Source organism: Thunnus thynnus, chromosome 6 (assembly GCF_963924715.1).
Source record: "Thunnus thynnus chromosome 6, fThuThy2.1, whole genome shotgun sequence".
NCBI classification, from domain to species: domain Eukaryota; kingdom Metazoa; phylum Chordata; class Actinopteri; order Scombriformes; family Scombridae; genus Thunnus; species Thunnus thynnus.
The window spans coordinates 22,459,810-22,487,048 of NC_089522.1; the positions used below are offsets into that span (position 1 = coordinate 22,459,810).

Consider the following 27,239-nt stretch of genomic DNA (forward strand, 5'->3'; position numbering starts at 1 on the left):
ACAGATAAACTCTTATCTCCTTAAAGCAGACGGATTTCCTTCATGTCGAATGCAACGTAACCGTGCAGTGTCATTGGTGCGTTCCTCACACTGACGTTTTGTATTGGGTGAAGAGTTGAATAACACGTTAGTTACAAAACAGAGACGCCTCGAGTTCAGGAGAACTTTTGAAATACTCTGTTAGCTCAAATGTAACACTGGATTAGATAAGTGAATATAAGATTTTAAGGATGACTTGCAACACAAGAAGTAACTTCCAAGTTGGTGTAATTCTAAAAGGTTTGTATTCTTTTTTTTTTTTTTTTATTAATGGGGATTTGACTTTCACTTTGTCATTTGGCCATATCTGAATACTTCTGAAATACAGCTTAAGGCTGCAGAGCAATATATAATTTTCTTCACCTCTTAGATGCATTCACTTTTTGCATTAACAAAAGATTCTGGGGATGTTAATCTTGTCTTAATACACAGCTTTATGTACAATATCTTATTTAAGAATACTCAGATTGCTGCACTGTGAGCATCTCCTTAAGCATCCTCACTGTTTCATAAAAATGCTTTCTCAATATTTTGCAAACTGTAACTTACAGTGCAAATAGGAAATAACCTCTTCCTGATCCTGCAGGATGCTCTCCAGTTCAGGATTAGCTGTCTTCCTACTCTTGGTTGCATCAAGTGCACACACTTTTGGTCAGCCCTGCTTATGTTCAGCTGTCCTGCATTCTGGTCTGCATGTCAACTGCAGCTCTCTCAACCTCATGGAGCTGCCTCACCTGCCCTCAGACACCACGGAGTTCCATGTGCAGGACAATCGGCTCACTTCGGTGTCTTCAGGCCTGTTTGACAAACTGGTTGGTCTTAAAAAGGTCTCCCTATCTGGCAACCCCTTCCACTGTGACTGCAGGATCCAATACCTGAGGAGGTGGTTGCTGAAGAACAGGGCTATTGTTTCTCAGGAGCCCATCTGCGCTAGTCCAAGCTCTGTGGCTCAGAAAGCCATCACTGAACTCAGCGATGACTATTTCTCTTCCTGTGCCCCGACAAGCTGCACTGGTAGAGCTTTTAACACGGTGATGGGAGTGATGTTATGCTGCCTCATTGCTCTGCTTCTGTGGAGCCTGAGACTAGCCAAAAACACCACCTTCATTCTATTCATAGATGAGAAACATTCAGGAATAGAGGTCGACTCTTTGCGCTCTTTGAAGCCCAAACACAGGAGGAGGCTGCCAATTGACCTGTCAGAATTCAGTGAGGACTCTGATGAAACGCCGCTTGTGAACATGGATTTACTGCCACAAGTACTGGATGTGTTGCACAAGAAGCACAATATAAAGATAAAGGCTACCTGAGGGAACACTTTGACTACTACAGATTTCACAAAAACACTACATGTGGCAAACAGAGGTGAGGGCAGTAACAAGCCAGCACAATGGATTTTTTTTTTTTGTTTGTTTGTTTTGTGTGATAAAGTTGTTTTTCATGCTAAACTGCCAGAGGCCAGCAAGGTAACTGCACTTTTTTTTTCTTCCAATGCAACCTAATTTAATTTATGAAAAATCTTGTTTATTAAAGCATGAAATGCACCAGATAAAGGTATGATAAATAATCCAATTGAAAATTGTCTCATAACATCCTCTATTTTAGCAGTTTTAGTGAATTCTCAATAAGTATTGTGAAATTTGTTGGGTTATTTTATTGGAAACACCTAGATACTCATCAGTCCTTCAATCGGTCTATTAGACGAACAGGACTCTTAATTACGGCTTTCATGAGAGGATTTATGTTTAAAAACACAGAGATGGTGCACTGACTGATTACGGTGATCAATAACTTGGCTACTACTGATAAAATATGGATCATTTAAATAAAACACACAACAGTTCACAAAACTTTTGTAATGATTCCTTATATTTTCTTTAGTTAAGATATTTACAACGAGTAAACTACTACATATGGTCAAATGTAGGGCGGTAAAAGCTTTTGATTTGCATTGTATCTAAATAAATGTCAAGTTATCTTTTGCTTCTAGAATTAAAATTTTAAAGCACAAAAAAAAAAAAGAAATTCTCTATCATTATCAACAGGTCATGGCAGGACGATACAGAAACATTTAACAAAGATGAAAGTATCTGATCTGTGCAAATACTGGTCAGGGGTCTCACAACAAGACAAAATGCAGACAGACAGTACTATTAGAGGACAATATTGCACATCCAACGATTGTTTTTACAGTACAAGTATAACTCTCATATTCATGCATAGATTTTCCAGGATAAATGGGTAAACAAATGACTAAAAATGCAATGATAAAAAGTCATCTCGAGAATAAGGGTTAAAACGTTATTTGAATATGTTTCATAAAAACACTGGTAAATTCTTATAATAAATATAGGATGATTTCAGAATTTTTAATAATCTAAAACGTTACTATCATCTAAAAAAATATTTAGCAGGGTCAAATAAGGCCGTTATTACACTTTTCCTTAATGAAAAACAGGTAAACTATCACAAAAACAATATAAAAGATCGTTGAGAGTAACAGTTACATGATAGTTAAATTTCTCTAAAATCTGTCTCAATTTTTGAAAGTTTAGAAGAAGACTCATATTTTGTCAATGCCCTGTCAGGTGTTTTAACAACGTCCACAGTATTAGGCTCCTACTCTATTGGGGCCTCCATAATCACACAGACCTGTTGGTTCAAAACTCTACTGAGGTACAAACTTTTCCTGTTCAAAGATCAAGTCGACAGCTTCTGCCACATCCTGCACAATGTGGCCCGGCTCCACCAGTGCGGGGTCAAATATGAAGTCCCGGTGACCGTGAAACACAGTCTCTTTGATGCAGTGGCTTGCATTAGATGGCACCTCTGCTTTGGGGTTGTAGACCCCTGTGCAGACTAGGACAGACTTGCAGGAGGTAGCAGAGGGCAGCGCTAGCTCGCTCTCCCGCAGGTTGTCGATCTCCTCCTCCTGGGGCACTGCAGCGGTTGACCCTGTGGTGGCCACCATCTTGGCAACGGCTTTGGGATTCTTTCTAGCAACTCTCTCCTCCAGGTAGCGGTTGTATAGATTGGCGCCATAGATATCAGTCATAAGGTTATCCCTAGGAACGCAGATGGGAAGCTATTAGTGTGCACAAAGTGAGCCTAGATATTGATATGTGCAAGAATGTGTTTATTTCCTGCTGCTCTTTGCAATTCTGACAATGAGTAAGCAATTGAAACAATTACAAAGTGCTGGCACACAAACACAGCACAGCTGTATTAGTACAACAGCAACAATTGTGATGAAAAGGTTAAGTGAAACATACAAGTTCTGAAAATAAGGCATAATATGTTAATATGTTCCTGCTGGCAGTTGTTAGTTCTGCTTTTTCATATGTTTTTTATTAGATTACTGAGTGACGTCTCAGCCTTTCAGTTTGCTACATTTATGTTAAACTAGGTTAAAAATGTGAGAGAACACATTTTCAACAGCTTTATGCAAATAAAACTGGGGTGAGGTTAAAATTTTTGTCTGCAGTACTTGTTCCTGCTCTGTGCCTTTCTTCATTACTTGCATTTGCATTGCCATCAGACGGCGTCAAAAGTGAATTCTGATCATGGTCATCAGATCATCAAGTCTCATCACTTTCTTAATATATTCCATATGTTGTTAACTATATTTGCAATATTGTTGGATGCTTTGGCTTACCCTATAGCATAAAGGGAAGTGATGGGAAGTTTCCACTGCCACTGCATGGCTTGGCTTCTGATGAGATACTCCGCAAAATGGTAGGTCAGCTCGCTGGGTTTTCCTATCAGAGCCTCATACTTCAGGTCTTTACCAGTTATCTTCTTGTAGATGTTCTCCAAGCACACAAGAAACGTCCCATGGCCAAACCTGAGGCAAAAAGAGATACTGTTAGACAAAGAGATATACTGGTAGCTTTGGAGACTCCTCTTTTCTCTTAATAAATAAAACTGTTCTTTTTGAAAATGTTCAGTGACAGCACTGAATTTCAAAGGTTACCGTGGGGAATGCGCCTCAGCCATCCACATGAGGTCCATGTTGCAGGCCAGCAGGGGGAGGTGAGGCATCTTTTGGGTTAGGTGAACACTACTGAGGTTACCGTTGGTCAACAAGATATCAATAATCAGCTGCAGGTTGGTCTCCCATCGAATTGGCTCCCCGAACAGAATCACAACTATGTGTGGAATTTCATGGGGAAAACATGTCATCTCTGAGAAATCAGTACTTTCAAATATATAACAAAGTCATTGATGAACTATGAGACTGACATCTGAAATACCTTTGAGATGAAATAGGAGGTACATGTACTTACCTTCAACCTTTGGAAGGTTGGCAACAGGATTGGACTGGAATGAAAAAAGGGAAACTACACATGTGTTTTTGTATATGACTTAATAAGTTTGGTATTTCTTGAATCAAAATCTTTGATTTCTACCTAAGACTTCAATATCTCACCGGCAGTTTGGGTCTCCTGTTGTGATCCACCATGTCCAGCAATGGGAATGATTCCCTCAGCATATCAATACTGACAACATTCTTAAAGCCGACACTAAAGACAGAGTGTAAAAGAGCAGTGAAGAGTATTACATAATATAATTGATTTAAATGGATCACAAACATGGGGAAAAAAAACATAAGAAAAGCAAGATTCCAGGATACTTTTTAGCAATTTCCAGGACTGGTCCCTGTCCTGAGACCAGCACACACTTGTCATGAAACTTCTTAAACATCCTCAGTGGACTATGGGACATGATGACTTGATCTTGTGTGATCTAGAAATAGATGAAGAGTTAGGAGAGGTTAATAGTAGAGGTGTTAAGGGACACCACATTAACACAAAAAAAAGAAGTGCATGTTTCGTGTCTGATTAAGTTATATTTGGTCTACATGTTTCTACAGTGTGAAAACTCACAGGTACACCCAGGATGTGAGAGAGCTGGTCTGCTTTTTTTTGTCGGAGGCAGTTCCCTGCATTTGTGACAAAAACAACTGGCACCACAAACTGTCCCTGAGAGTCGACCAACTTCTCAAACGCCTTTTTTGCTGCAGGGATTGGCATCCTTCCCCGTACAAGCACGCCATCAATGTCGAATAACAGTCCAAAGCTTGGCTGTGGCTGTAAGAGAGAGGGCCGGAAAAAGGGTTATCCACCAAAAAGCCAAGCAAGAAATCAAATGGTAGACTACGTGTAGAAAAATATGTAACACAATGTAGATAAAAGATGATTGACGATGCAACATGCCTTGTCAAAATGATCAAAAGTGGTGTGAAAAGGTGAATTACTAATGTCAAATACCTAATGGGCTTTAATATGGCTGATTGTGAAAGATAAGCCGACACAAGAATGTGTGCACACAATCACCAGTTCACTTTTAAAGGGAAATTACAAATCTCAAAGGATCAATTTTCATGTGAAATGGCTTATCTCATAGTATATAAAATGTCATTATTGTTTCAACACATAATAGTGTATGTCTAATGACATATCAGTGACAGGGTTGACTCTACAGTATAACATTACATGGACCCTTTATTATTTTTGCCAGAGAAAGCAACAGATTAGGGTTTTACAGAGGATCCATAGAGTGACACAGCAGTAAACAGGGGTATTTGGTTACATTTAGCATATTACAAACAATCTTACAGCAATCAGAGTAGATATGTAAAAGGTCTTCCTGTGGCTTTTTTTTCTCAGTGTTTTTCTGCAACTGGGGCTGAAAAAAACAAACAAACTGAGAACACAGTGTATCAGCGATTGTTTTTCTCATGAGGGGAAAAAAACAAGCAAGCTACATCTGTTGTCTCTGATGTCAGATGCCCTGTTGTTTCATCCCTGCCAGCCAGCCAGCGCATCCACATCTGACAAAGTTGCATGCAACATTGTATGCAACGTCGATCTGCTACATAGTAACAAAAAAAATCTAAAGCAACTATAAAGTCTCGCCTTGTCAACAACGCATTGTTTGACTGAGCCGAGGCGCAGAAACCCGCTCCACAACCGTACCTTGCTATTAGACTCAGTTCCGCAAAACCCGCACCGAGAACCGACAATCCCAGCTTTGCGTCTGGCTTGACGGTTGCTCAGGGTGTGCAGGCCCCGGTAAAGCGGCAGGAGTCCCCTCATCTCCTTTATTTATCACCGGGTTAAAGAGATAAAAAAACGACCCAGCATGAAAGCATGAGCCGGCTCACTCCGGCCGCGCTGGCTGCTCGCTCGGCTTGTCTTTTTTTTTTTTCTCCATAATAATTTGACTGGGCGAGACCCGGTGACGACATGTGAGAAGTAGGAGGGTCTCTTGCTGCATCGCTGCCGGAAGGAGTTACGGAGCTGCTGCATCTGCACCGCAACCCCCGCTGCCATTTTAGACACCGAGGTGGAGCTTAACATGTCTTGCACGCACAAACACCGCTACGGATCACAGCACAGCGCTCCCAGCAACACACACGACTCACTGATCATAACGCTCATCTACACTCTTTCTGTTCAACGCAGCTTATATGAATATATATATATTTCATGGTGTGTAATTCATTTGTAGTGATGCACATTAGCGAGCAGTCGGGCTAAATTCTCCATTTTACTCTCCCTTTCGGATCACAACACCGCTGTGCTTCAGTGATGACACATGCTGCAGTCAGCCCCGCATGTCCTACATGCGCTCAAGGGTGGCTAAATTTGCTGCAGGGAACCCAGAAGGAATTTGACAGGGATATCTGACCCTTTTGATTAGAGACAGCAGTATCCCCTTTCCAGTTTTATCCAACATGCTGTGCAAAATGAAAGCCCCTCTTCTTTAGAAAAACCTGCATAGAAAAGTGTGGTTGCACAAAGATAATGGATGTACAAATGTGGATTGAATCGTAGGGCTGTAATGCTGCAGATACTTTGCCAAGGCACTGCAACAAAGGGCAGGCAGGACAAAAATGTTTGTGGTACAAGGAAAGTAAGGTCTACTTTGTAAACTACTAACCAGCTGAACATAATAAATGTTTATCTCGTAGAGTATCTTGCATTTAGGCTTCTTTGAAGACTCAAATTATGTGTTAAACTTATTTTTTTTAAAAGATGGACACATTAAGTATAAAAAACATCTGCAAAGACATCCTAAAAACAAGCATTCAAACATTGGTACATACATATCACACAGAAATCAGACAACAATATCCTCCCCGTGCTCCTCCAGCTTTATTGATAGTTTAAAATTACATTTCTATTTTCTAGGACTTCAGTTGCACTTTCCTTCCGACTTAAAAACTGAGTACAAGCAAATGGTATTTATACAGTAGTCTAAGTGATATTGTACAAAAATAACATTTTGATTTCTGTGAAAACATTTTTCATTCCCAAATAACTCCTAATTCTGCTGTTCTGACGACTGTTCTTGATGTTAAATTTTTGCCAAGGTAAAAAAAAAAAAAAAAAAAAAAAAAAAAAAAAAAAAAAATCCAAAGCCATTTTAAAAGAAATGTCTACCTTGGGCTACCGAGTGATATTTAAATTGTAAACAGATTTCTATAAAAGAACTTGTTTCTTTTAATACCTCCAAAAAATTTTATATCTTAGCAATATAACATGTGGTTTGTTATCGCCCACTTAGCTGCTTGTAGGGCTGAAATGCATCATGTTATGAACTGTTTCCATGTCATACTCTCTTGGCCAACTCATATCCCACTAAAACAAACCAAAATAACCATACATGGAAGTTCGGTTTCCATTTACTCCCTTCTTTTCTCATTTTACTGAGACTCACTTCCACAAGCTCAGAGGTCCTATAGATTCCCATATGTTTAGTCCCATTTATTCCATCTCTGATCACCAGTGGCTTGGAAAGGGGGGTTCTTTAACAAAGCATTATACATAACACCGCTACCAAACTAAAACATTTTTGTATTGAATGCAGAAAGATATTTTTTCACCCCTTTCATTGTATTACATGTCGAGAGGCTCACTGGCCTGGGACTAGCCTCTGTTAGCCAACCTTTGGCCAGTGAAGAGGATTCAGAGAAAATAATACAACCAACCATCAATCTGAAAAAAGGAGGGGCAACAGAGGGCACTGATTATGCGGTGGCTTCAATGGTGCACTCTTTTGCCAGGTGGCCTGCCTTTCCGCAGTTGTAGCAGTTAGTCTCGCTGGCTTTACTGCAATGCACAGCAACGTGACCAATCTCACCACACCTGGAGGAAAACAAAAACATGGAGTGAGTTTCTTCATTAAGACAATAAAAGTTCAGCCTAATTTAAAGCTCTAAACAGTGGAAGAAGATTTTAAATAACTACACATATCAGAAATTTGAGAACTACAGTGGCGTTGGAGCCCCCCCCCCCCAAAAAAACATAAGTTAACACTCACCTGTAACATTTCACCTTATCACAAAGTTTCTGGATGTGGCCAAACCCTCCGCAGGAGTAACACTTCTGCTCATTGGCATGATCACAGTCGCGGGCCATGTGACCAGCCTTGCCGCAGGTGTAGCAAAGCTGCTCCCTCTCCTTTTTGGGCTCCTTGCAGTCCCGGGAAATGTGGCCACTCCTGTGGCAGTTGTAGCACGCTGAACAGAAAAAAAACCCAACCTATTGTTAATTTCAAAAGATGGTTCAATTATTAACAAACAAATCTTTTGGTAACTATACTGTAGTGAACTGTGTATCGCTGAAATAATGTCATAATTACTTCTGCAATCCTGTTGTAAGCAAATACCACTTCACACCAACTAACTAGTGCTCAAATAGAAGAAATAGAACTGCAATGCACACCATCCTCAGTTTGGTCACAGTCCCTGGCCATGTGTCCTTGGTCTCCGCACCGATAGCAGAACAGCTCTGTAATGACACAGACAGATAAGTACGCAAGGATGAAAATACGAATACAAGATTGTAATGCAAGTGTTTATTTTAATTAATTGAACAATGTGTTTCATCAGGAGTGCTGTGCAGGACTGTAACCCAAAACACAGGTACAAGAAGTGAAGAACATATGCAAAGTGCAGTGAAAAAAAAAAGTAATAATTATGATATGTAACCCAAGTATTTTGTGATAATTGTTCTATACTGGGTGTGGCCTGAATAGTAGATAGTACCCTTGCCTCGTCCCCGACCCCTGCCGCGTCCACGTGCACCGCCAGCATTGGGGCAATGCTTGATCCAATGCCCCGAGCGGCCACATCCAAAGCACTCGCTGTTGCTGCTCATCTCCATTACCTAAACAAAACAAAACAAAAAGAACACAACATATCAGTACACAGTATTCTGTTTAAAGTAAAATCAGCCTATGCTCTCATAAAAAAAGCATTTCAGCTGTCCATCTGACCGAGCTTTCACACCGAACACACAGAAGAAGGCAACTCTTTTCAGTGGGGAATGCAGATATATTCTTGGCGTGCACCACCTTGATTTTCCTCTAGGTCTCCTGCTGACTAAAATCAGCTTCGACTCTCTAATATGGCAACCTCTATGAAGCACATGCATGGTCATTCTGGAGAATAGAAAGTGGAATATAATTTGACTGCAAAAGGTTTATTTTTTGCCAATTTTGTGGAACTCATTTCTGTAACTGTTCATTATGATCATGCATGTTACAAATAATTACCAAGAAGATGTGGATGCCAGCTTATATTGTTTTTTTAAAAATAATTTTTATATGCTACATTCTGGTTCAACTTAAGCTTAGAAAGCAGCCTCTGGTCAAATAATTAAGCTGCTTTGTATGATTTAAAACCTAAAAGCATTAACGCAGCATATTATTTGTCACTAATGGCCAAATCTGTTCAGACTACTTACAAGCACACTAACTGACATAATGTGCTTTTAAGCTTGTGACCTACCAAGCACATATTACGCTATTTGTCATATTTGGTGTGAAAGCCCCCCGATGCAGCAGTTTACACCAGTTGCAAAAATGTTTTTGCTCTGCAACCAGTGTACACAAGGTGTAAAAAAGTAGCATATCACCACAAATTACATGATTAAATAACCATAATCAATTATCCATTCTTGTGCAGGGTTGTCAAAAATCAGGACAAACTCTATGATGTCAGATTTATTTTGGGTACAATTTGAGAAAGATTACAATGATTAACACAATTCTTCATTTCTGAGTCAAATAACAGTACCGCAAAAGTTAATCTAGTGTAATACTACCTGGGGAGGGGATCTAATCTACGATCAAACAAAAGGGGTAATTTTTTTTTTTAGATACGGAATCTATGATAATTGGCCAATCTACAACTAACTACTAAACTAACTTACACGATTTCCTCAATGAATTCATGTTGTGATCGCCATTGGCCAAACTTCTGTTTGCTGACGATGCTAAAGACATCAAGTCAGGGAAAATGTGAGTTAATTAGTAATTGAAACCCCTCACAGTAAGTACCTAAAAGACGGCGAACGAGAAGAAAACGAGGCAGCTGGATTGAAATTATCTTTATAGAAAAAGACTGCAAAGGCTAACTTGTTGCTTCCAGTTTTTGTGATGGTCACCTAAATGCCCGTCGGGCCTCAACTTGTAGCTTATATAATAGTGTTTCCCTTGGTTGTTACTGAAATACTCCAGTCGCCACGTGTGTGCTCATTTCCACCGGAGTTATTATCAACAGAGAGCCGAGTGTTGAAATCCTCTCTGAGTTCACGTCAGGCAACATGGCAACACACGCCGCTGACTGCCACAGAAATGGCCATGAAAGCATGTCGTGGTTTGTATGCTAACTTGAAGCTAGCGTTAGCTCCAGAGGGCAGTCACATCGCAGCGTGTAACGTTAACTCTACATCTGCTGAAATAGCAAAGCCCGGGTCTGACCAAGATGATTCAGATAACTCGACTAATTTATAAAAACATCTTCGGAGGCTTCCCCCTTAAGTAATTCAACCAGAAAAATTGATTTAGAGTTATTTTTGCGCTTGCAAAAAAAAAAAAAAAAAAAACAGAATCAAATGCCAAAAGGTTGCAGCTACGCTAGCGCTGGCCTAGTCACGTTGATTTTTCTTGCGTACTCGCGAGACACTGCTAGCACACCACCTCACGATCACGACCAAGAAGCACGGTTCAGTCGACGATTGAGCTTCTTTCACCAGTAAGAACCTGTCGAGCCGACACTAATAACGATAAACGTTAATTATATGTGATTTCTAGCGGGTATTCGGGTGAATATACCATAAAAACAACATTTCCCGCGCGGGACGCACACACCAAAGTCGTTGTGACGGGCTAACATTAGCAGGCCGGACTGAGGTCCCGACGCTCCGTTAGTGAGCCCAAACCAAAACCAGCGCGTTTTAACAAAAGAAACCGAACAAACGTGCAATTTTTCAATATTATCAATTCTTACACATCATCGCGTCAAAGTTTACAGACATTCAACATCTAATGCTTAAATTGATTAGAATTGTGTTTTATTGCTTACCTTGCTGGCTATCTAGCTATGTCAGTGTTTACGCCTCCTTCTTTGCGCTACATGCGGTGTGAGCAGGAGTTCCTGAATTGTCATTCACAGTCTCCAGTAAAAAACCTGCACTGTCATTGGCTACATAGTCTGTTCACAACCAATCAAACACGAGGATGTCTGGACACCGCCTCTGCGAATCAACCAATCATGGACACAGAACGGTCCTGTTTTCTCCCTAAATCGAGTGACCTTATTTTACCCACGTCGCTTTTAACATTAAAAAACTTATTGAAATGATAAACATTAGGGAATATTTAAAGCCGTAATAATGTCAGTTTACTACCTCTACTACCGGTAGGCTACTTCTTAGTGAATTAATTCACATGGTAGTTTCCAAAAAATTAAGGAAAAAAAAAAGATAAATATAAGAAAAGATAACTAAAATCCAGACTTTTTTTCACATTTTAACAGGAAACTATTTATTTCCATTTCTATTTTTTAAAATATTTTCATGTGATCTCTTTTTCTGTTGGCCTGCCTCTAGTTATTCAAAGCATTTGGAAAATTGAGATAAAGATTCCCATAAGTTGCTTGTTGTTAAGATAAATCTGCATTTAAAGGTATAAAGTAGGTTTCTGTAGGCAAATATCGTATTGTGTTGTACAGTGACCTCTTTTATCTCTTCAGTAACCCTTTGAGTCAACTTCTCAGACACATCTGCAGATTTCTTTCAATTAAATCAATGCCAGTACCTAAGACAAGTCTCAGAAGCAGGCGTTGCAGCTTTGTTTATAGAATCAGTCCAATAACCTGTATAGAGATGTTTGTATCCATAAATGCTACCACTATTACTGTTTAAGGCATATGATCATTTATAAATCTGAGTTAAAAAAGTGAAGTGAATCTTCAACTCCTGGGTGACCCAGCAACATCACAATTTTCAAGAATTGTTTTCAATTATTAGGTCAAAATTACCGATAATGATGAGAAGAGTTTTCTGATGACTAACAATTATTTCCATTGTCAGTTAATCTGGTGATTATTTTCTTGATTAGGCTATGAAATGTTAAAAAACAGTGAAAAAATGGCACATTTCTCAGAAGCCACAGTGATGCCTTCTAATTTGCTTGCTTTGTCAGTCTAAAGTCTAAAATTGTAAGATCTTCAATTAACTGTCATGTATGACAAGGAAAAACTGCAAGTCTTCAAATTTGAGAAGCTAAAACCATCCAATCTTTGGCATTTTTGCTTGAAAAATCACTGAAAGATTATTCAATCATCAACATAGTTGCAGAGTCATTTTCTGATGCAATGAATAATAAATAAAACAAAACGTATATTTAAAACACTAGCGTCATTTCAAAACCATTTTGCACCTCTTCAATACCCACAAAGTTGTAATATATAGGCTTACCAGTTTGTCTGAATGCTTATGTTAAAATAACACTAAAACCTTAAACAAAAACATTTCTGTAAACTTTAAACCAAATTCTGAAAATCACTGAAAACTGGAACTGCAATGAGAGTGTCAATAAGCCTAAAAACATACAATAATCAAAACAATCAAGCAATGATATGTATGTGTTTCCCAGCCTGAGGCCCTGCTTGTTTAACGCGTCCTGATTGCATCATATTTTAAAGACAAGAGGACTGATAGAGACAGCAATCCAATGAACGACGGGCGCTGCAAGCTTCTCAGCTAACTGATCTGAGTGCTCAGTCAGATCAATAAGTGGGAAAGATGCATTCGTCCCCGTCTTAAGGTGGATTTGACTGTAACGCTCTGAGACGGCGATTGCTGTTTCCTGTGGTCTTCATTCTGCAGCTCACAACCTTTAATACATACCAGGAAAAAAATATAACAATCTGCGGTGCATAATTTTGTATAGATTAAGAGATGTACATCATAATATCCCATGCTGACAGAAATACAGTGCTGCTGTTTGGATGTAGGGTGGAGTACCTTAAAACACTCCACAATGACAAAGCCCTGCCCTCATCCTCACAGAAAACAGTATTTGGTATTTCTTTTATTTGTCAGGTTGAATGCCTGCGATGAAATACCATTTTCAGAAATGTAGACTATATTGTAAAGTTAGCTGGGTAGAATGAAAGTAAAATTGGCTGCACAATCAGGAATATAACATGGGTTTGTAATTGAGACATACTGTCTGCTGCTGCTTTATGTGTGTGCAGAACCCGTCGAGACTTATTGACTGGGATGTTCATGAGGCTGTTTTATTCTCAGATGGTGTCAACTCCAGCTTGCTGATAGGACCTATGAGCCATCTGTGATTAGGGTGCCTACCTCAGGGGACCCAGTCCGGGATGATACAGAGATGGTGAACACATGGTGAGTGTGGAAGATATCATTTCACAATGGTACTGTTTCAGGACCGGTTTGGCAGAGAATAAGCTTTGTTTTCAGCTGAAGCTGTGTTCTTATTAAGCCTGTTTTAATGTTTGAAAACAATTCAAATCCACTGTTAACTACAAAAATGATGCTCTTCTGTCAATTAAAGAAATCTTGACCCTTAACTCTAGCTGGAACTTTTTCTGACTGTCGCCTACATGACATACAAGCTGACTCCTCATTGTCTTTTTTGACCAGAGATATGTAAAATGACTGTCATGCATATCAGGAAGGCTCCAAAATGATTTCCAAAGTATTGCACTGTCCCCAAGTCTCCAGATGATGGTGCACTTGGAGTTAATAATGGATAAGCCTACTCCTTCACTCCAAACCGGTAGTGGGCCGATTTTTTTTTGCTTTTCAAAAGATACTATCGCAACGAATATTTTAACGAATGTGCATTAACTTATTATCAACTATATTAATATTTCATACACATATTAGCCTTCGTGAAGAGTTAACCCTTGGCTGTACGAGCTCCTTGGACTGCGCTCTCAAAGGCGGCACGCATATAGGCCTTTAAATGTGGTATATATGAGAAAAATGGTCATATATTGAGAAGCTAACCTTTTAAAAATCTAGTGGTAGATTTTTTTAAGAGTCAAAAAACAGTATTACCGGAGTGGGAGGGCTTAAATTAGTGCTGTAGTTGCGCAGTGTGACTGATGCTTGCAACTCTTGTTATGACTGCAAGGTCCTGTTTCAATCACTGGCGTCAGACGGACGCACGGCACCAACTCAAACCTTTTCACCTTCTCATGTACAACGTAAATATTGATTGGAAAGCGAAGCATTAACAAGCAACTTATGGGAATCTGAATTTGCTTCCCGGGACTTGGAGAATATCTCTCGTCGTATCACTTTGAGGGTCCGACGGATTTTTTTTCCTCGCTTTTACCACGACTGGGAGATTAAACTTTTCCTCTCGTATTTTAGGTGGCTCGCCAAAAAGACCCGCCTGTGACCTTCACGTCTTACATTATTGCTACATTTACCGGATGCAAGATAAGTTGATACAATTTGAGAGTCTTAACCAACTTCGACTTTTTCCTCCTTTTCTTTGAATGCGTTGCAAATATGATGATGTCACCGACGCCACTTTTTCCTGAAGTTATGGCGGAGCACAACTTTTCTAACTTCTCTTGGTAAGCATATACAGGCTATAGGCTCCTAGCATTGCTACTCTGGGAATTATGTTTGAAATGTTAACTAAAAAATGTTCAACCGCTTCTCCGTGAGGCACATGAACAAGAAATGCATCGTTTGAACAAGTGAAATTTGAATGGGGGTTGAATAGAGCTGTGCAGGGAAGTTTAGTCAACGTTATAGTTCGCCTCTGAGGGCCTAACTTACAGGCAATTTCACAGTAATAACTCGAACTACCAGGCCTTATAAAAACACACGTAGCAACTAGCTTCTGATATTTGTGCAAGCAGTGCACGCATTTCACTAGTTGCCTTGTCTTTATTCGTCTTTTTTAGCAAGAAGTTGAATTTAACTGGAGCTCTGTTGAAGGCGTTCAAAAAAGTCAGTTCAACCTAACTCCCAAATAATGCTAAGACTTAAGTCAAGTTATTGAAACTCTCTTCATGTGGATGCAAAACTCGCCGTGAGTTTGTAAATGTGGCTGTGTTATGTAGACTGACCTGTTATGTGGGACAAATCTAAGCAGTATGGGAGTAAAGTCTAATTATTCTGGACTTTACATTCTTTCTGTTGATACCCTTCTCTGGATGGATCACAGAACTTGTTTTGAACACAATTCCTGCAGCATGGTTGGAAGACTGTAAGATCCACAGTCCTCCCCAAGTTCCTGCTTTTTTTTTTTTTTCTGTAGTGAAGTAGTACAGGTGGTGAGTTATGTCTTGCTGTGACACGAACTGCAGTAAATCATCTCTTCAGTGTAATCAGGCCTTTTGCAGGAGACACAGCAGAGACAATCAGTAGTTTTTTGCAGGGTGAAAGTATACACAGCGAAAATAAAGACAGAGAATCAGTGAGACTTCTGTCTGTCTGTATATATAGCCCTGTCATTTGTACTGAAAACAAAGCAGAAGAGGGAGCATATTTGTTTGTGATTGGCAGGTCTAGTTGACAAATGACAATTGTTTTTTTCGTAGGTGTTATTAAGTTTAGTATCACTTTATTATTTGCTTCTGCTGCTCTGTCAAATGGAAAATCCACCTTTTGTGCCAAAAATAACTCTATAAATGACTATTATAGTTTGATTTATTGTAGGGTTGAAGCCAGAGTTTAATAATCACTTCGGGCCACTAAACAGTTCAGAACATACATTTACTCTTGAGGTTTCCTGTCACACTTCTGAAAGCCTCACCACTTTGATGTAACCCCTACCATCATATGAGGGGGTTGCACTTGGTTAGATTAAATTTAGAGATTACATCAAACGAGTTCTCGATGCCGCAACCCAAATCTATCTTTGTTTTGTGCTACTTTTTTTCCCCCCCACCGGCAGTAAAAACTTGTCACCGTTGGAATCTATTGTAACTGACATGTATTCAAGACAACTGCAGCTGCTTTGTCAGTAAAAAAACAACAACAACTTGCTTTTTAAAATCATTTTTCAAAATGACTGGGATGAGCGTTTGATACTCCAAAGATAGAGTTTAAAAAGTTATATACATACCCTCAAAAAGACTGATGGACGAATGGATTTAATTACTTTTTTCATAATGAAAAACATTTTTCATTTTGCATGTTAGTCTGATAGACTTTGACAGTGAGTCTGCACAGCACCGCCATCCTCATCAAGAAGAAAGAGAACTAATATAATATTAACCGAGAGGTCAACTGGTGATGTGAGCTTTCAAGCATTTGGAGTACTAATACTGGTGCTTGGGTTTTTTTGTTGTTTTTTCTTTTTTCCAGACCATTGAGAGCACTTGGCTTTACTAATGGAGCACCTTCAGGGAGCGTGGAAGACCCTGAGCAACGGCTTCGGAATGAAGGACTCTGCGTTCGAGGGCCCGTGCCTTTCACCGACCATGGTCCAGGGCTTTCCCTGCCAGCGTCGCTCCTCAGATGACAGCAAGATGCCCGACTCCAAGACTAGCAGCACTATCCGCGTCTACCTCCCAAACCAGCAACGCACTGTGGTGAGTTGATTTTCCACTGCAGGCAAAAAGATGGCATACTGGTGCCTCTGAGAGTTCACAACCTTGGATTTCCAGACTTCGACTAAGGCTTCAGAAATACTACAGTGGTACACAGTTAGCTAAAGGCTTATGGAGCTGCTTACATCCTTGCAAACAAGTGAGGACTTAATACTCTAATAAGTTTTTTTTGTCCCTTTTTTTTGTCCTTCAGGTAAACGTTCGACCAGGTATGACTCTGCACAGTTGCCTGATTAAAGCCTTGAAGGTGAGAGGTCTGCAGCCTCAGTGCTGCGCTGTCTTCAGGCTGCATCCAGGACAGAGGAGGTGAGCTCAGGACCGTCGTGGGTTTTAAAACCAGGGAAATAAGATCAGAGGTCGCATATATATCATTCTTACCTGCTGCAGTTATTTTGCCTGCCTTCATATCCCTTCATTTAAAGGCTTTCATCCATTTCTGTAACAGTAAAAAATTCCGGATGGATTGGAATACTGACTCCACCTCACTGATTGGCGAAGAGCTGCTGGTGGAGGTTTTAGATCATGTTCCCTTGACTACGCATAATTTTGTGAGTACCTGAAGCATTTACACTAACCTCACACTCAAATAAGTGTTACTGCTACAGAAATAAACGTACATTTCTCTGTCATTTACAGGTCCGGAAGACATATCTGAAGCTAGCATTCTGTGATATTTGCCAGAAGTTTCTTTTGAATGGTTTCCGTTGCCAAACGTGTGGCTACAAATTCCATGAGCATTGTAGCACCAAAGTGCCCACAATGTGTGTGGACTGGAGCAACATCAGACAACTCCTGTAAGTGTCTTCACCATAAAATGGCAGCGTAACCAAAAAATGACCTTTTGATAACAGTCTATAATGTTTTTTTTTTTTTTTTTTTTAATATATATACATAATTTGAGAAACAGACAATAACTGAATAATTGCCATCCTACATCCATTACCTGCATGAAAGGGAATAGTTTAATTAAAGTTTCATCTAATCAAGTCTTTGTAAGATTATTTGTGCATCACATTCTTTGTGTTAGGGTGAAATAGGGAAAGCAGGTTCTGCTGATACTACTCCTGATTAGGTCTCAGCTCGTATACATGGCTTTGCATACTTGAACTGAGAATAGAGGGTTATTAGTGTTATTTTGCATGCAGGCTGTAGGACTGACAGTAAGCATTCAAAGATCTATATCATTGACATTGAAGAGATAAGCCCTTTGACCTGACAACCATTGTAGTCTTTAGCAGCCAGCTGTTGCGTGATTAAGCACCCACACTCTCTCTCTTTCTCTCTGTCTCTCTGTCTTCAGGTTGTGTCCAACACCCGGTGAGAGCGGTGCCCCATCACTGCCCCCACTGACATCTCGGCGAATGAGAGAATCACTAACCCGGTTTCCAAGGTGAGGTAAATTTTTATGCTTGATCTGTCCGTGACAAACCCTTCTCTTCCTTTTATTAACATAAGATAGATATATACATTAGAGAGTTGTCCTCAAGACACACTCATGTAAGACTTGTACACATGTGAGTACTTTTCAAAAACATAACACACACATACCAGAAAGTACAGACACATACTGTAGTTCTGCTAGGGCGGAGAAATGACCTGGAGTCATTGATGTTCGGATTTGTTAATGCCCATATTTTGTCATTTTAAGCTGAGGTATTTGTCCAGAGTGATGCCTTTTTGAGTATTCGATGGTGTCGCCCACTATCATGCCTCTCCATGCATCAATTGTAGGACTACGTCTATGGTTGGTGATTGTAGAGGGAGCTAACGATAAGAGTGCTACTTAGCCATGACTGCTATCGTTTTCTGTTATTTGTCACGCTAACCTACAACACAGTTGTATTTCTGTTCTAATTTGTAAAGAACCTTAATCTTAATTGAATTAAATCCTGCGTTTAATGACGTCCCCAGCTTTATGGGGGCTTACGTATCCAAGGGGCTGATGTAACGAGAGGTGTCAAAAGAGCCTGTTGTTTCAGGAGCACTTAAAATAGTTTAAAAAAAAAACATTCACTGAGCTGCCAAATTAGCACTCACAAAGTATCAAGTTGTTCCATGCAGAGCTATCTCAAATACTGTTTAGAAACGTAGTTTTGTGTTGCCAAACGGGGGGATTGTTCTCAACTCCCATAATCATGTGTGTTATAATGTAATGTGATCCCTGTGTATATACATCATTCAGCTGGGATTCCACTGTCCCCATTTTCACCAGCAGCTACAGCACACTTAATCATCCTGTAACAAGAGGTGGGGCTGGGCGATATATCGATAATATATTGATATCGTGATATGAGACTGGATATGGTAATATTGTGATATGGCATAAGTGTTGTCTTGGTTTTAAATGCTGCATTACAATAAAGTGATGTAATTTTCTGAACTTACCAGACTGTTCTTGCCTTTACCCACTTAGTCATTATATCCACATTACTCATGATTATTTATCAACAATCTCATTGTGTAAATATTTTGTTAAAGCACCCCACATTCATTCCCACAATACTGTTGCGTGTTGATATTGAGATATTTGGTCAAAAATATCATGATATTTGATTTTGTCCATATCACCCAGTCCTAACAAGAGGTTTACCAAGACTTTTGACTAAATTCATGACTGAAATCCATTCTATGGACATCATCAGGCATTGTGCTTGTTTTTTTTACATGTTTTTGGGATATTTTGACTTGTTTGAATTCAAGTTTGTGCTTCTAAAAGTGAACAACTCAAGTTAGGCCGACATCTGCATTGTTTGGAGATTAACGTATTTGGCTGGTGAGCTTTGTACTCTTTAACTGAGCCAATACTGATCTTGGCAAACATCACAGGCTAAATACCTCCACAGTGTCAAGTTAGCCAAAAATGGGATAAGGGGAAAGCCACAATAAAATTTACCAATTACTACTTCCTCACAATGCTATTTCTCAGTTTAACTCTGTATATTTTTTGTTTGTTGTTTCTCTTTTAAACCATGAAGTATGCTCCTCATTGGTTCTGTTTGTGTGGCAACAATCTGTTGATGAATATAAACAGATGATGTTTTAATGGGGACAGTGAAAGGAAATGACAGAAATGAAACCAGAATGCCCCTGCACCAACTACTACCACACCCACTGCAGTCCAGTTTTAAAGAAGTTACAGATTTCAGCATCATGTTAAATGTCAGTGGCACGTGTCATTTTGCAGCAGCGACATAGGACACAAACAATAGCTGCTCAGTCTCACTATTTGATCCTTGTTCGCCCTCACAGCTCGGCCCACCGGTATTCCACCCCTCATGCCTTCAACTACACCACGCCCTACCCACCCACAGGCGGCGGTCTCTCCCAGAGGCAGCGCTCCACCTCCACGCCCAACGTCCACATGGTTAGCACTACCCTGCCTGTAGACAGCAGCATGATTGAGGTAACTACACACCATATGGGCCTCCTGGGTACTCCTATAGAATCAGGCGGCTACTCCTAAAATATCTCCTGCCTGAGAGTGATCTTGCCCTCCTACGTGCATCTCAGGCATTCCAACTATCTTCGCCTTGCTCTTTTCTACCTCTTATCTACCTCTCACCTGGACAGGGTTCAGCCTGTTTTGTGTAATTCCCCTGATGGCATCTTATTTTAGCAGTTTTAAAATATGTGACACTTGACTTCCCCTTGTTCAGTTCTAGTTTCTGCTTTTTCACCTCCAGTAATCTTGCATAATCAGCTCATCAGTTTTGCATGCTTTTTAGAACATTTCCCTTCTATTCTCTCCAGGTAGAAACCTGGGCATCACTCTTGTCATCATTCCTTCCTCACTTTCCTTTACTTTGTTCCTTTCCCCCCCCTGTCCTCACTGGCCTGTTGTATTGTACCCTGCTGGGGAGTAGCTAGACTGCCTGAATACCTCCCCCAGCTCCTGGTGCCATAGATTCTGGCTGAAGAGGAAAGTAGGTATTGTGCACTTCTCCCAGTCTTTTGTTGAGGCCTCATCCGAGAGTCCAGATAAGGTTAGAAAGCAGAGTGTATGTGTGTGCAGTCTGAATGTCATGCCTTGCAAACAGGCTATCTGCATTCAAATCTTAGTAGTGAAGTCAAACCATAAGTGAAAGCACAACTTGTGTTTTGCAGTTTGAAGAAGCTGACAGAGTTTTGTCTTTTCTCGTCTTTCTAGGATGCGATGCGTGATCATGATTCGGGTAAGTGCTCGCTGTTGATTTCTTTAGCGCCTTGTTGTGTACTTTTTTATGCTGCATCACACTTGTTTTCTTCACCCTTACCGCAAATTTCCCCCTTTGATTGTGTCTTCACTTAAAACAGATAGATGTTCAATTTCAAACCTCTCTCTCTGAATTGACTGCCTAGCCATCCCCACTTCCAAAATGGAAATTTTTGAGCACAGCATTTGACATTGAGGTCTACTCATAACATTCAATAGATATAACAATAAAGCTAAGTAGTAGAGGGAGGTAATGCAAGATTTAACTAGATGAATTAGGCCATTAAACATGATAAAAGGCTCTGCAGACCGTTGTCATCAATCTTCATACTATTTTTCCATTCTACTGACGACTTCTGTTAATGTGTACATGAAATGTGATGTTCATGCTGGAGATTTATTTTATCATTGTCCATCATAACTCTTTTTTCATAGGGCGACTCATGTAAGGGGAAGCTTGAAGGGGGAAATTAGGACAAAGTCAAAATCATCGTCCCAAATTGTTCAATATTCACCATACAGTCCTCTTTACAGTGTGACAGTGTGAATATCTAGAGAGAATTATTATACCCCATTTAGTGGCATCCTGAAAGTAGTTCACAATTGATGGACACTCTTCCATACTGAATCCCTTTCTTCTGTCACTCGCTTTCTGTTCGTAAAGCGGGGAGTTCCCCTAACCAGAGCCCCACAGGCTGGTCCCAGTCCCAATCCAAAGCCCCTGCACCTGCCCAGCGAGAGAGGGCCCCGTCCTTCAACACTCAGGAGAAAAATAAAATAGTAAGTTCTATGTTGTGTCGTGTCTTGTATCTAATTTATCTTGTCATGTATGTTGTAAAAACATTAAATACTTCCAGACACCTTAGTACAATCTGCCTTACAGAATACTGGCTTATATTTAGTTTGTGTGTCTCACATCTGTTGCACCTTTTTTGATTTCTTTTCATCCAGAGGCCTCGGGACAAGCGGGACTCGAGTTACTACTGGGAGATCGAGGCCAGTGAGGTGTATCTGCACTCCTGCATCGGTTCAGGCTCCTTTGGAACTGTATACAAAGGGAAATGGCATGGTAGGAATGCATTTCAGACAGGGCAGGGCACTTTCAGGTGTAACTACTAACACTTTCACTTTTTCACTTGTCAGTAAGCACCTTGTATAACTCTTCATATGAGCTGACTGTGACTTTCATGCATCGGGTGTAGCTGAGTACAGTATTTTTTGTTGTAGGTGATGTAGCAGTGAAGATTTTAAAGGTGACTGACCCCACACCAGAGCAGTTACAGGCATTCAGAAATGAAGTGGCTGTCCTGAGGTAAGAAATCCAGGATGCAGTGTCGTCTCATAATTGGTTTTAGCTGTCTAACAGCTGGGTTTTCATCTGTTCTGACAGTTGCAAACTGTTGAATTCATGGTGAATCATCTTCATTGCTAACTTTTATCTTATCTTTGTTTTGGTGATTTCCTCTTCCCCTCTGCCTCTGGTCGCAGGAAAACGCGACATGTCAACATCCTGTTGTTCATGGGTTACATGACGAAGGACAACCTGGCTATTGTGACCCAGTGGTGTGAGGGCAGCAGCCTCTACAAACATATTCATGTCCTGGAGACAAACTTAAAGATGATCCAGCTCATAGACATCGCCAGGCAGACCGCTCAGGGCATGGAGTAAGTCCTAAAGAAAGGCATTTTTCTGATAAATCAAACTAAAAAAGAATCAAATGTCATCATATTTTTCTTCCTCATTTTTAGCTATCTGCATGCAAAGAACATCATTCATCGTGACATGAAGTCCAACAGTATCCTTTCTATCAGCTGTTACAGTGTGTGTACTTTGTGTGTAAGATAAATGCACTCGATGCTCTATAATCGTCATAGTGGCTCAGAATCTGTGCTTCCTCAAGGTCTTTAGCTGTGATTCCTTGACAGCAGCGTAGACATCTTCTTGCATGAAGGGCTAACAGTGAAAATTGGAGACTTCGGTCTTGCTACGGTGAAGGCCCGGTGGAGTGGCTCGCATCAGGTGGAGCAGCCTTCTGGATCCATTCTCTGGATGGTCAGTAACACTGCTTAAATTTCAGTTTCAGTACAGAAATAAGACAACTGCAGTGAGACACACATTAATCGTAAATTTTTTTTGTTGTTGTTTTTCTTCTGTATGTTTGTCTAAAGGCACCTGAGGTTATTCGGATGCAGGATAACAATCCTTACAGCTTCCAATCTGATGTCTATTCCTATGGAATTGTTCTCTTTGAGCTCATGACGGGAGAGCTCCCGTACTCCCAGATAGCAAACAGAGATCAGGTAAAATCACATCATTAACAGATGCCATATGTTAAGTGACAACACATGCCATATGTTAGGTGACAACAGTTCAGTGTTACAGCAAGAGCTGCAACTATTAATCAATCAACAGAAAATTAATCATCAACTTTTTTTTTTTAAAGAAAAAAGTGCTAAAATTATCTGGTTCAAGCTTCTTAAATGTGAATATTTTCAGGTTTCTTTAGTCTTCTTTGATAGTAAACTGACTGGACATTAGTTTGCATCTTTGGCTTTGCGAAATGGTGATTTACATTTTTCACCATTTTCTTCTATTTTTAAGACCAAACTACTAATCAATTATTAGTCGTGTCTAAGCTCTGGTCCTCATCTGGGTCCCAGTGTCAGGCTGCGAGCTCAGGCCAGAAGGTGGTGGAAAGACACTGGCTGGCTGTCTGAAGGGGGTTGTGGTGCTGGCCTAAGGCCCACCATGGAACAGAGGCGGGCGTCCTGGAGCCATTGGCCTAATTTTAGAATCAGTAACACAACCCTGGATGTTTGTGAAAAAAAAGGGGTGCATGGGTGTGTGTCTGTGGTTTTATGTCCCCTCACAGGCCACAAGACCTGGCCTGGAATCGTGTCTGGCTCCTTGTTCAGTTTAGTTTACCGTGTCTGTATTCAAATTAGAGTAGTGAACAAAGTGTGCCCATATGCCCTGTTGTACCCCTATTCTCCTTGATACTGTAGAATGACTTTGTACTCAGCTGACCTGGCAAGTACATAGAGTACTCCTATCATCCTTTATCTCTGCAGCATCATGCCTTCACAATAGCTCCAGTGTTTTGAATGCCTGTCACCTTAGACTCACTGGCCATATTTAAACAGTATCTCTGAGGTGGACTGCTGATTTAGAATTGATCAGGTGTCTCCTACTGTCGCACTAACTTGGATCAGTACTTCAACTCCTGAATATTTTCAGTGATTAATGTCTCATCTGCTTTCTGTGACTTCCCCCTCTCAGATTATCTTTATGGTTGGAAGGGGCTATCTGTCCCCTGACCTCAGTAAGCTCTACAAGAACTGCCCCAAAGCCATGAAAAGGTTGGTCGCTGATTGCATCAAGAAGTCCAAGGACGAGAGGCCGCTCTTCCCGCAGGTGAACTACTCTTTTGGTAATTGTAGACTTCAAGCTGAACGAAGAGTGTTTTGTTAAACAAAATTTAATTTCTCTTCTCTTTTACGCTTTCTTTTGTTTTAGATCTTGTCCTCCATCGAGCTTCTCCAGCATGCCCTCCCTAAGATTAACCGCAGTGCCTCAGAACCGTCCCTGCACAGAGCCTCGCACACCGAGGATATCAATGCCTGTACTCTGACCTCCACCAGACTGCCTGTTTTTTAGAGGCTCAGACAGCACTACCCCTCCTCCTCTCCTTACACCACCCCTCCTCTTTGAAATATCCAAAATAGTCCAAATGCTCAGTTAGCCCAAATTCTCCACATACAAAAACCAATATAGACCTACAGTTGCACATGCAAACATACTTAAACCCATGCTAATCAATATATTACGTAAGGAAAAGAGGAGAGGGGGAAGTGCAGAGAAAAGTGCATCTGAGATTAACTATGGAAGGGGATGGAGTGATGATGGATTGCAGTAGGATGTACACATGAAGAGGGTGGCATAAGATACCTATTGAGGTGGTGCCTTGCTTGTCACTGCACGTATTAAGAAGTATGCAGAGGCTCCACGGTGGCAATGCATTTGGTAAAAATTTGTAAATATATGCACGCACACCTACCTAAGACAACAATAAATGGACATTGAAGGAAGCTCAAGAGAAAGACAGATGTGTCTCTCTTAACTTGGGCTCTGTGATGTGAAGCACACACCCTTCTATCTAGCCGCCCTGGTTTCTGATGAAGAGGACCTTTTTAAAGCTTACCTGCCTTAAGAGGAAACAAAGCCTGGACTATGATCCCGCACAACTTCACCTCCTCTTGTTATCACAAACAAAGCAGTTGGATGTAGTCCATTTAGTTGCACAGTAGTAGTTGATTTTTGCATTGTCTTAAATGATAATGGAGTAGATATGGGAAATTGTCTTTTTTTTTTGTTGTTGTTGTTGTTGTCTTTTGACTTCTTTAAATTGTCTTTATTTTTTGGGTCATGTTGGAGGAATTATAGCCTGTCAGACAGCACGCATGAGTGATGATGGAACTCTTTGAATTTGCACATTTTAGCAAAAGCAATGGTTATGTTTCAACAGTCTACACAGCAGCTTCGTAGCTCTGAGTAAACTGATCTGAGTAAACTGATCTGACACCCACACATTCTTATCAGTCCTTACCATGGGTTGGTTATCATGAGCTGGACATTTGGCGGTTCGGTTGTCTTAAATATTTAAAATGATTTGGAAACTAATTTGTATTTGTTTATCATGTCTCTTTCTGGAGGTTAAACGTTTTATTGTAAACTTGGTGAGAAAGTTGTCTATTCAATATTTTAATAAAATTAAGTTAAATTTCTTTGCCAAAGTAGACTGTATTGGTCATCTTTCTTTGTGTTAAGGAAGTACATTCACTAGTCAACATATGTCGTGTTGATAATGTAGATCACTTGTACTTCATTTTAAAAGCAGGAATGGAAGCAGGTGAGGTGGGAAGTTGACATCAGATTATTCTACCTGTCTTCTTGTTCACTAACAGTAAAATCCCACACATGTGCAAGACTTTGTGGCAGGGTGTAATGTTTGCTGTAGCAGTGGCAACGTGGTGTAACCTCACAGAGGATCCAGTCCAGACACGCCACCAGGGGATTCCACTATTGGCTGATGCCACTGTGCACTGTATAGTCACTGGCAAGCTCAGTGGAACAACAATCATTCAGCAAGGGAGGGACGTGGTGGAAAGAGAGAGGACAGTTATATTTTGTTTTAGTGTAAACATTCAACGTGTAGTTCCTGCTGGGCAGGACCACTTGATTTAGTTCAGTCCCAAGTGCAAATTTATTGTAAATATGGGAATGTTTGCTATGATCTAAATATGGGAATAAGTGTTTATTTTTTATGTTTTATGGCCCTTTGAATTGAGCCCAGGGCAAGGAACTTTTTGAGGTCTTTATCTCATTTGAATCACATGTTTCTAAAAGCCCCATCTCAGGCAGGGTAAAATAGGCCTGATGTCATCAAAAGTGGTGCAGCACAATTAGACCAAAGCCAGCGACTGACCGCTAGTCGTTTTGCTATGTATGTGTTTATCTGTTCTATTTCTGCATTCTGACAAGCCACACAGACTGGCCAAAATGAAACCGACAAAGTCCAAATGTCCTACATCCCTGGCTGGCAATAGCTCCATCTAGTGGGTGTTTCTCCATGATGTGTATCACCCTGTTTCACATTCCTGTATAATAGTGAATCTTAACACTAAAAATAATGTTGTTCTTGCGCTACCATAATTACTGAGGACTCAAGACTCAAGAACTGAGAGAGTTTGAGTGTGAGTGGAACACACAAATCCCTCCAGACAATGCCGAATCATTGAGAAGGAGACATTTTCCTTTAAAAATCCCCAGACAGGTTTTAAGACATATAAAAATACTCTGCTTGGAATAATAATTTGTTTCTGATATGGGTTTTCCACAAAAAGATGACCTCACTAAAATCCTTAAAATGACATCATCTCCTTCTCCTTCATTAAAACTTCCAAAATCGATTAATATGCACATATTTTTCACTTTAGAAATTTAACTGTTTACCACAAGATGTCTCCTGCTTCATTCAAATCCCACTCTCAGTGTTTGTGCACTAGAGGCTTCACGTTTTCACATCACATCTGTCTAAGTTA

At 40.3% G+C, this 27,239-nt stretch overlaps 4 protein-coding genes across 8 annotated transcripts; 2 read left to right on the forward strand and 2 right to left on the reverse strand.

Moving 5' to 3' along the window:
* Positions 1–125: 125 nt before the first annotated feature.
* Positions 126–2,067, forward strand: gp9 (glycoprotein IX platelet). The gene is made up of 2 exons (XM_067592693.1): positions 126–279; positions 626–2,067. Exon 2 carries the CDS (start codon positions 627–629, stop codon positions 1,347–1,349), a length of 723 nt encoding a protein of 240 aa, XP_067448794.1. The 5' UTR covers positions 126–279; position 626; the 3' UTR covers positions 1,350–2,067.
* On the reverse strand, positions 1,846–7,026 carry LOC137184730 (haloacid dehalogenase-like hydrolase domain-containing 5). Of its 2 annotated transcripts, XM_067592692.1 has the most exons (9): positions 6,018–6,156; positions 5,658–5,727; positions 4,926–5,129; positions 4,673–4,785; positions 4,469–4,562; positions 4,326–4,359; positions 4,013–4,187; positions 3,695–3,883; positions 1,846–3,104 (listed from the first exon to the last, which is right to left on the reverse strand). In XM_067592692.1, the coding sequence occupies exons 3-9, from the start codon at positions 5,070–5,072 to the stop codon at positions 2,708–2,710; spliced, it is 1,149 nt and encodes a 382-aa protein (XP_067448793.1). In that variant the 5' UTR covers positions 5,073–5,129; positions 5,658–5,727; positions 6,018–6,156; the 3' UTR covers positions 1,846–2,707. The 2 variants fall into 2 exon arrangements, with proteins under 2 accessions (XP_067448793.1, XP_067448792.1); XM_067592691.1 differs by lacking the exon at positions 5,658–5,727 and having other exon boundaries at positions 6,018–7,026.
* Positions 7,027–7,177: 151 nt separating this feature from the next.
* Positions 7,178–11,531, reverse strand: cnbpa (CCHC-type zinc finger, nucleic acid binding protein a). Of its 2 annotated transcripts, none has more exons than XM_067592695.1 (5): positions 11,417–11,531; positions 9,101–9,215; positions 8,772–8,837; positions 8,368–8,566; positions 7,178–8,192 (listed from the first exon to the last, which is right to left on the reverse strand). In XM_067592695.1, exons 2-5 carry the CDS (start codon positions 9,210–9,212, stop codon positions 8,075–8,077), a joined length of 495 nt encoding a protein of 164 aa, XP_067448796.1. In that variant the 5' UTR covers positions 9,213–9,215; positions 11,417–11,531; the 3' UTR covers positions 7,178–8,074. The 2 variants fall into 2 exon arrangements, with proteins under 2 accessions (XP_067448796.1, XP_067448795.1); XM_067592694.1 differs by having other exon boundaries at positions 9,095–9,215.
* Positions 10,953–25,931, forward strand: raf1a (Raf-1 proto-oncogene, serine/threonine kinase a). Of its 3 annotated transcripts, XM_067592688.1 has the most exons (19): positions 10,953–11,086; positions 13,647–13,751; positions 16,701–16,927; positions 17,139–17,251; positions 17,391–17,493; positions 17,582–17,739; positions 18,246–18,335; positions 20,195–20,348; positions 20,809–20,928; positions 21,093–21,117; positions 21,802–21,917; positions 22,089–22,206; positions 22,365–22,449; positions 22,626–22,802; positions 22,887–22,933; positions 23,072–23,190; positions 23,307–23,438; positions 24,418–24,552; positions 24,655–25,931. In XM_067592688.1, the coding sequence occupies exons 3-19, from the start codon at positions 16,727–16,729 to the stop codon at positions 24,793–24,795; spliced, it is 2,034 nt and encodes a 677-aa protein (XP_067448789.1). In that variant the 5' UTR covers positions 10,953–11,086; positions 13,647–13,751; positions 16,701–16,726; the 3' UTR covers positions 24,796–25,931. The 3 variants fall into 3 exon arrangements, with proteins under 3 accessions (XP_067448789.1, XP_067448788.1, XP_067448790.1); XM_067592687.1 differs by lacking the exons at positions 10,953–11,086; positions 13,647–13,751 and adding an exon at positions 14,467–14,956; XM_067592689.1 differs by lacking the exons at positions 10,953–11,086; positions 13,647–13,751; positions 20,809–20,928 and adding an exon at positions 14,468–14,956.
* Positions 25,932–27,239: the final 1,308 nt, after the last annotated feature.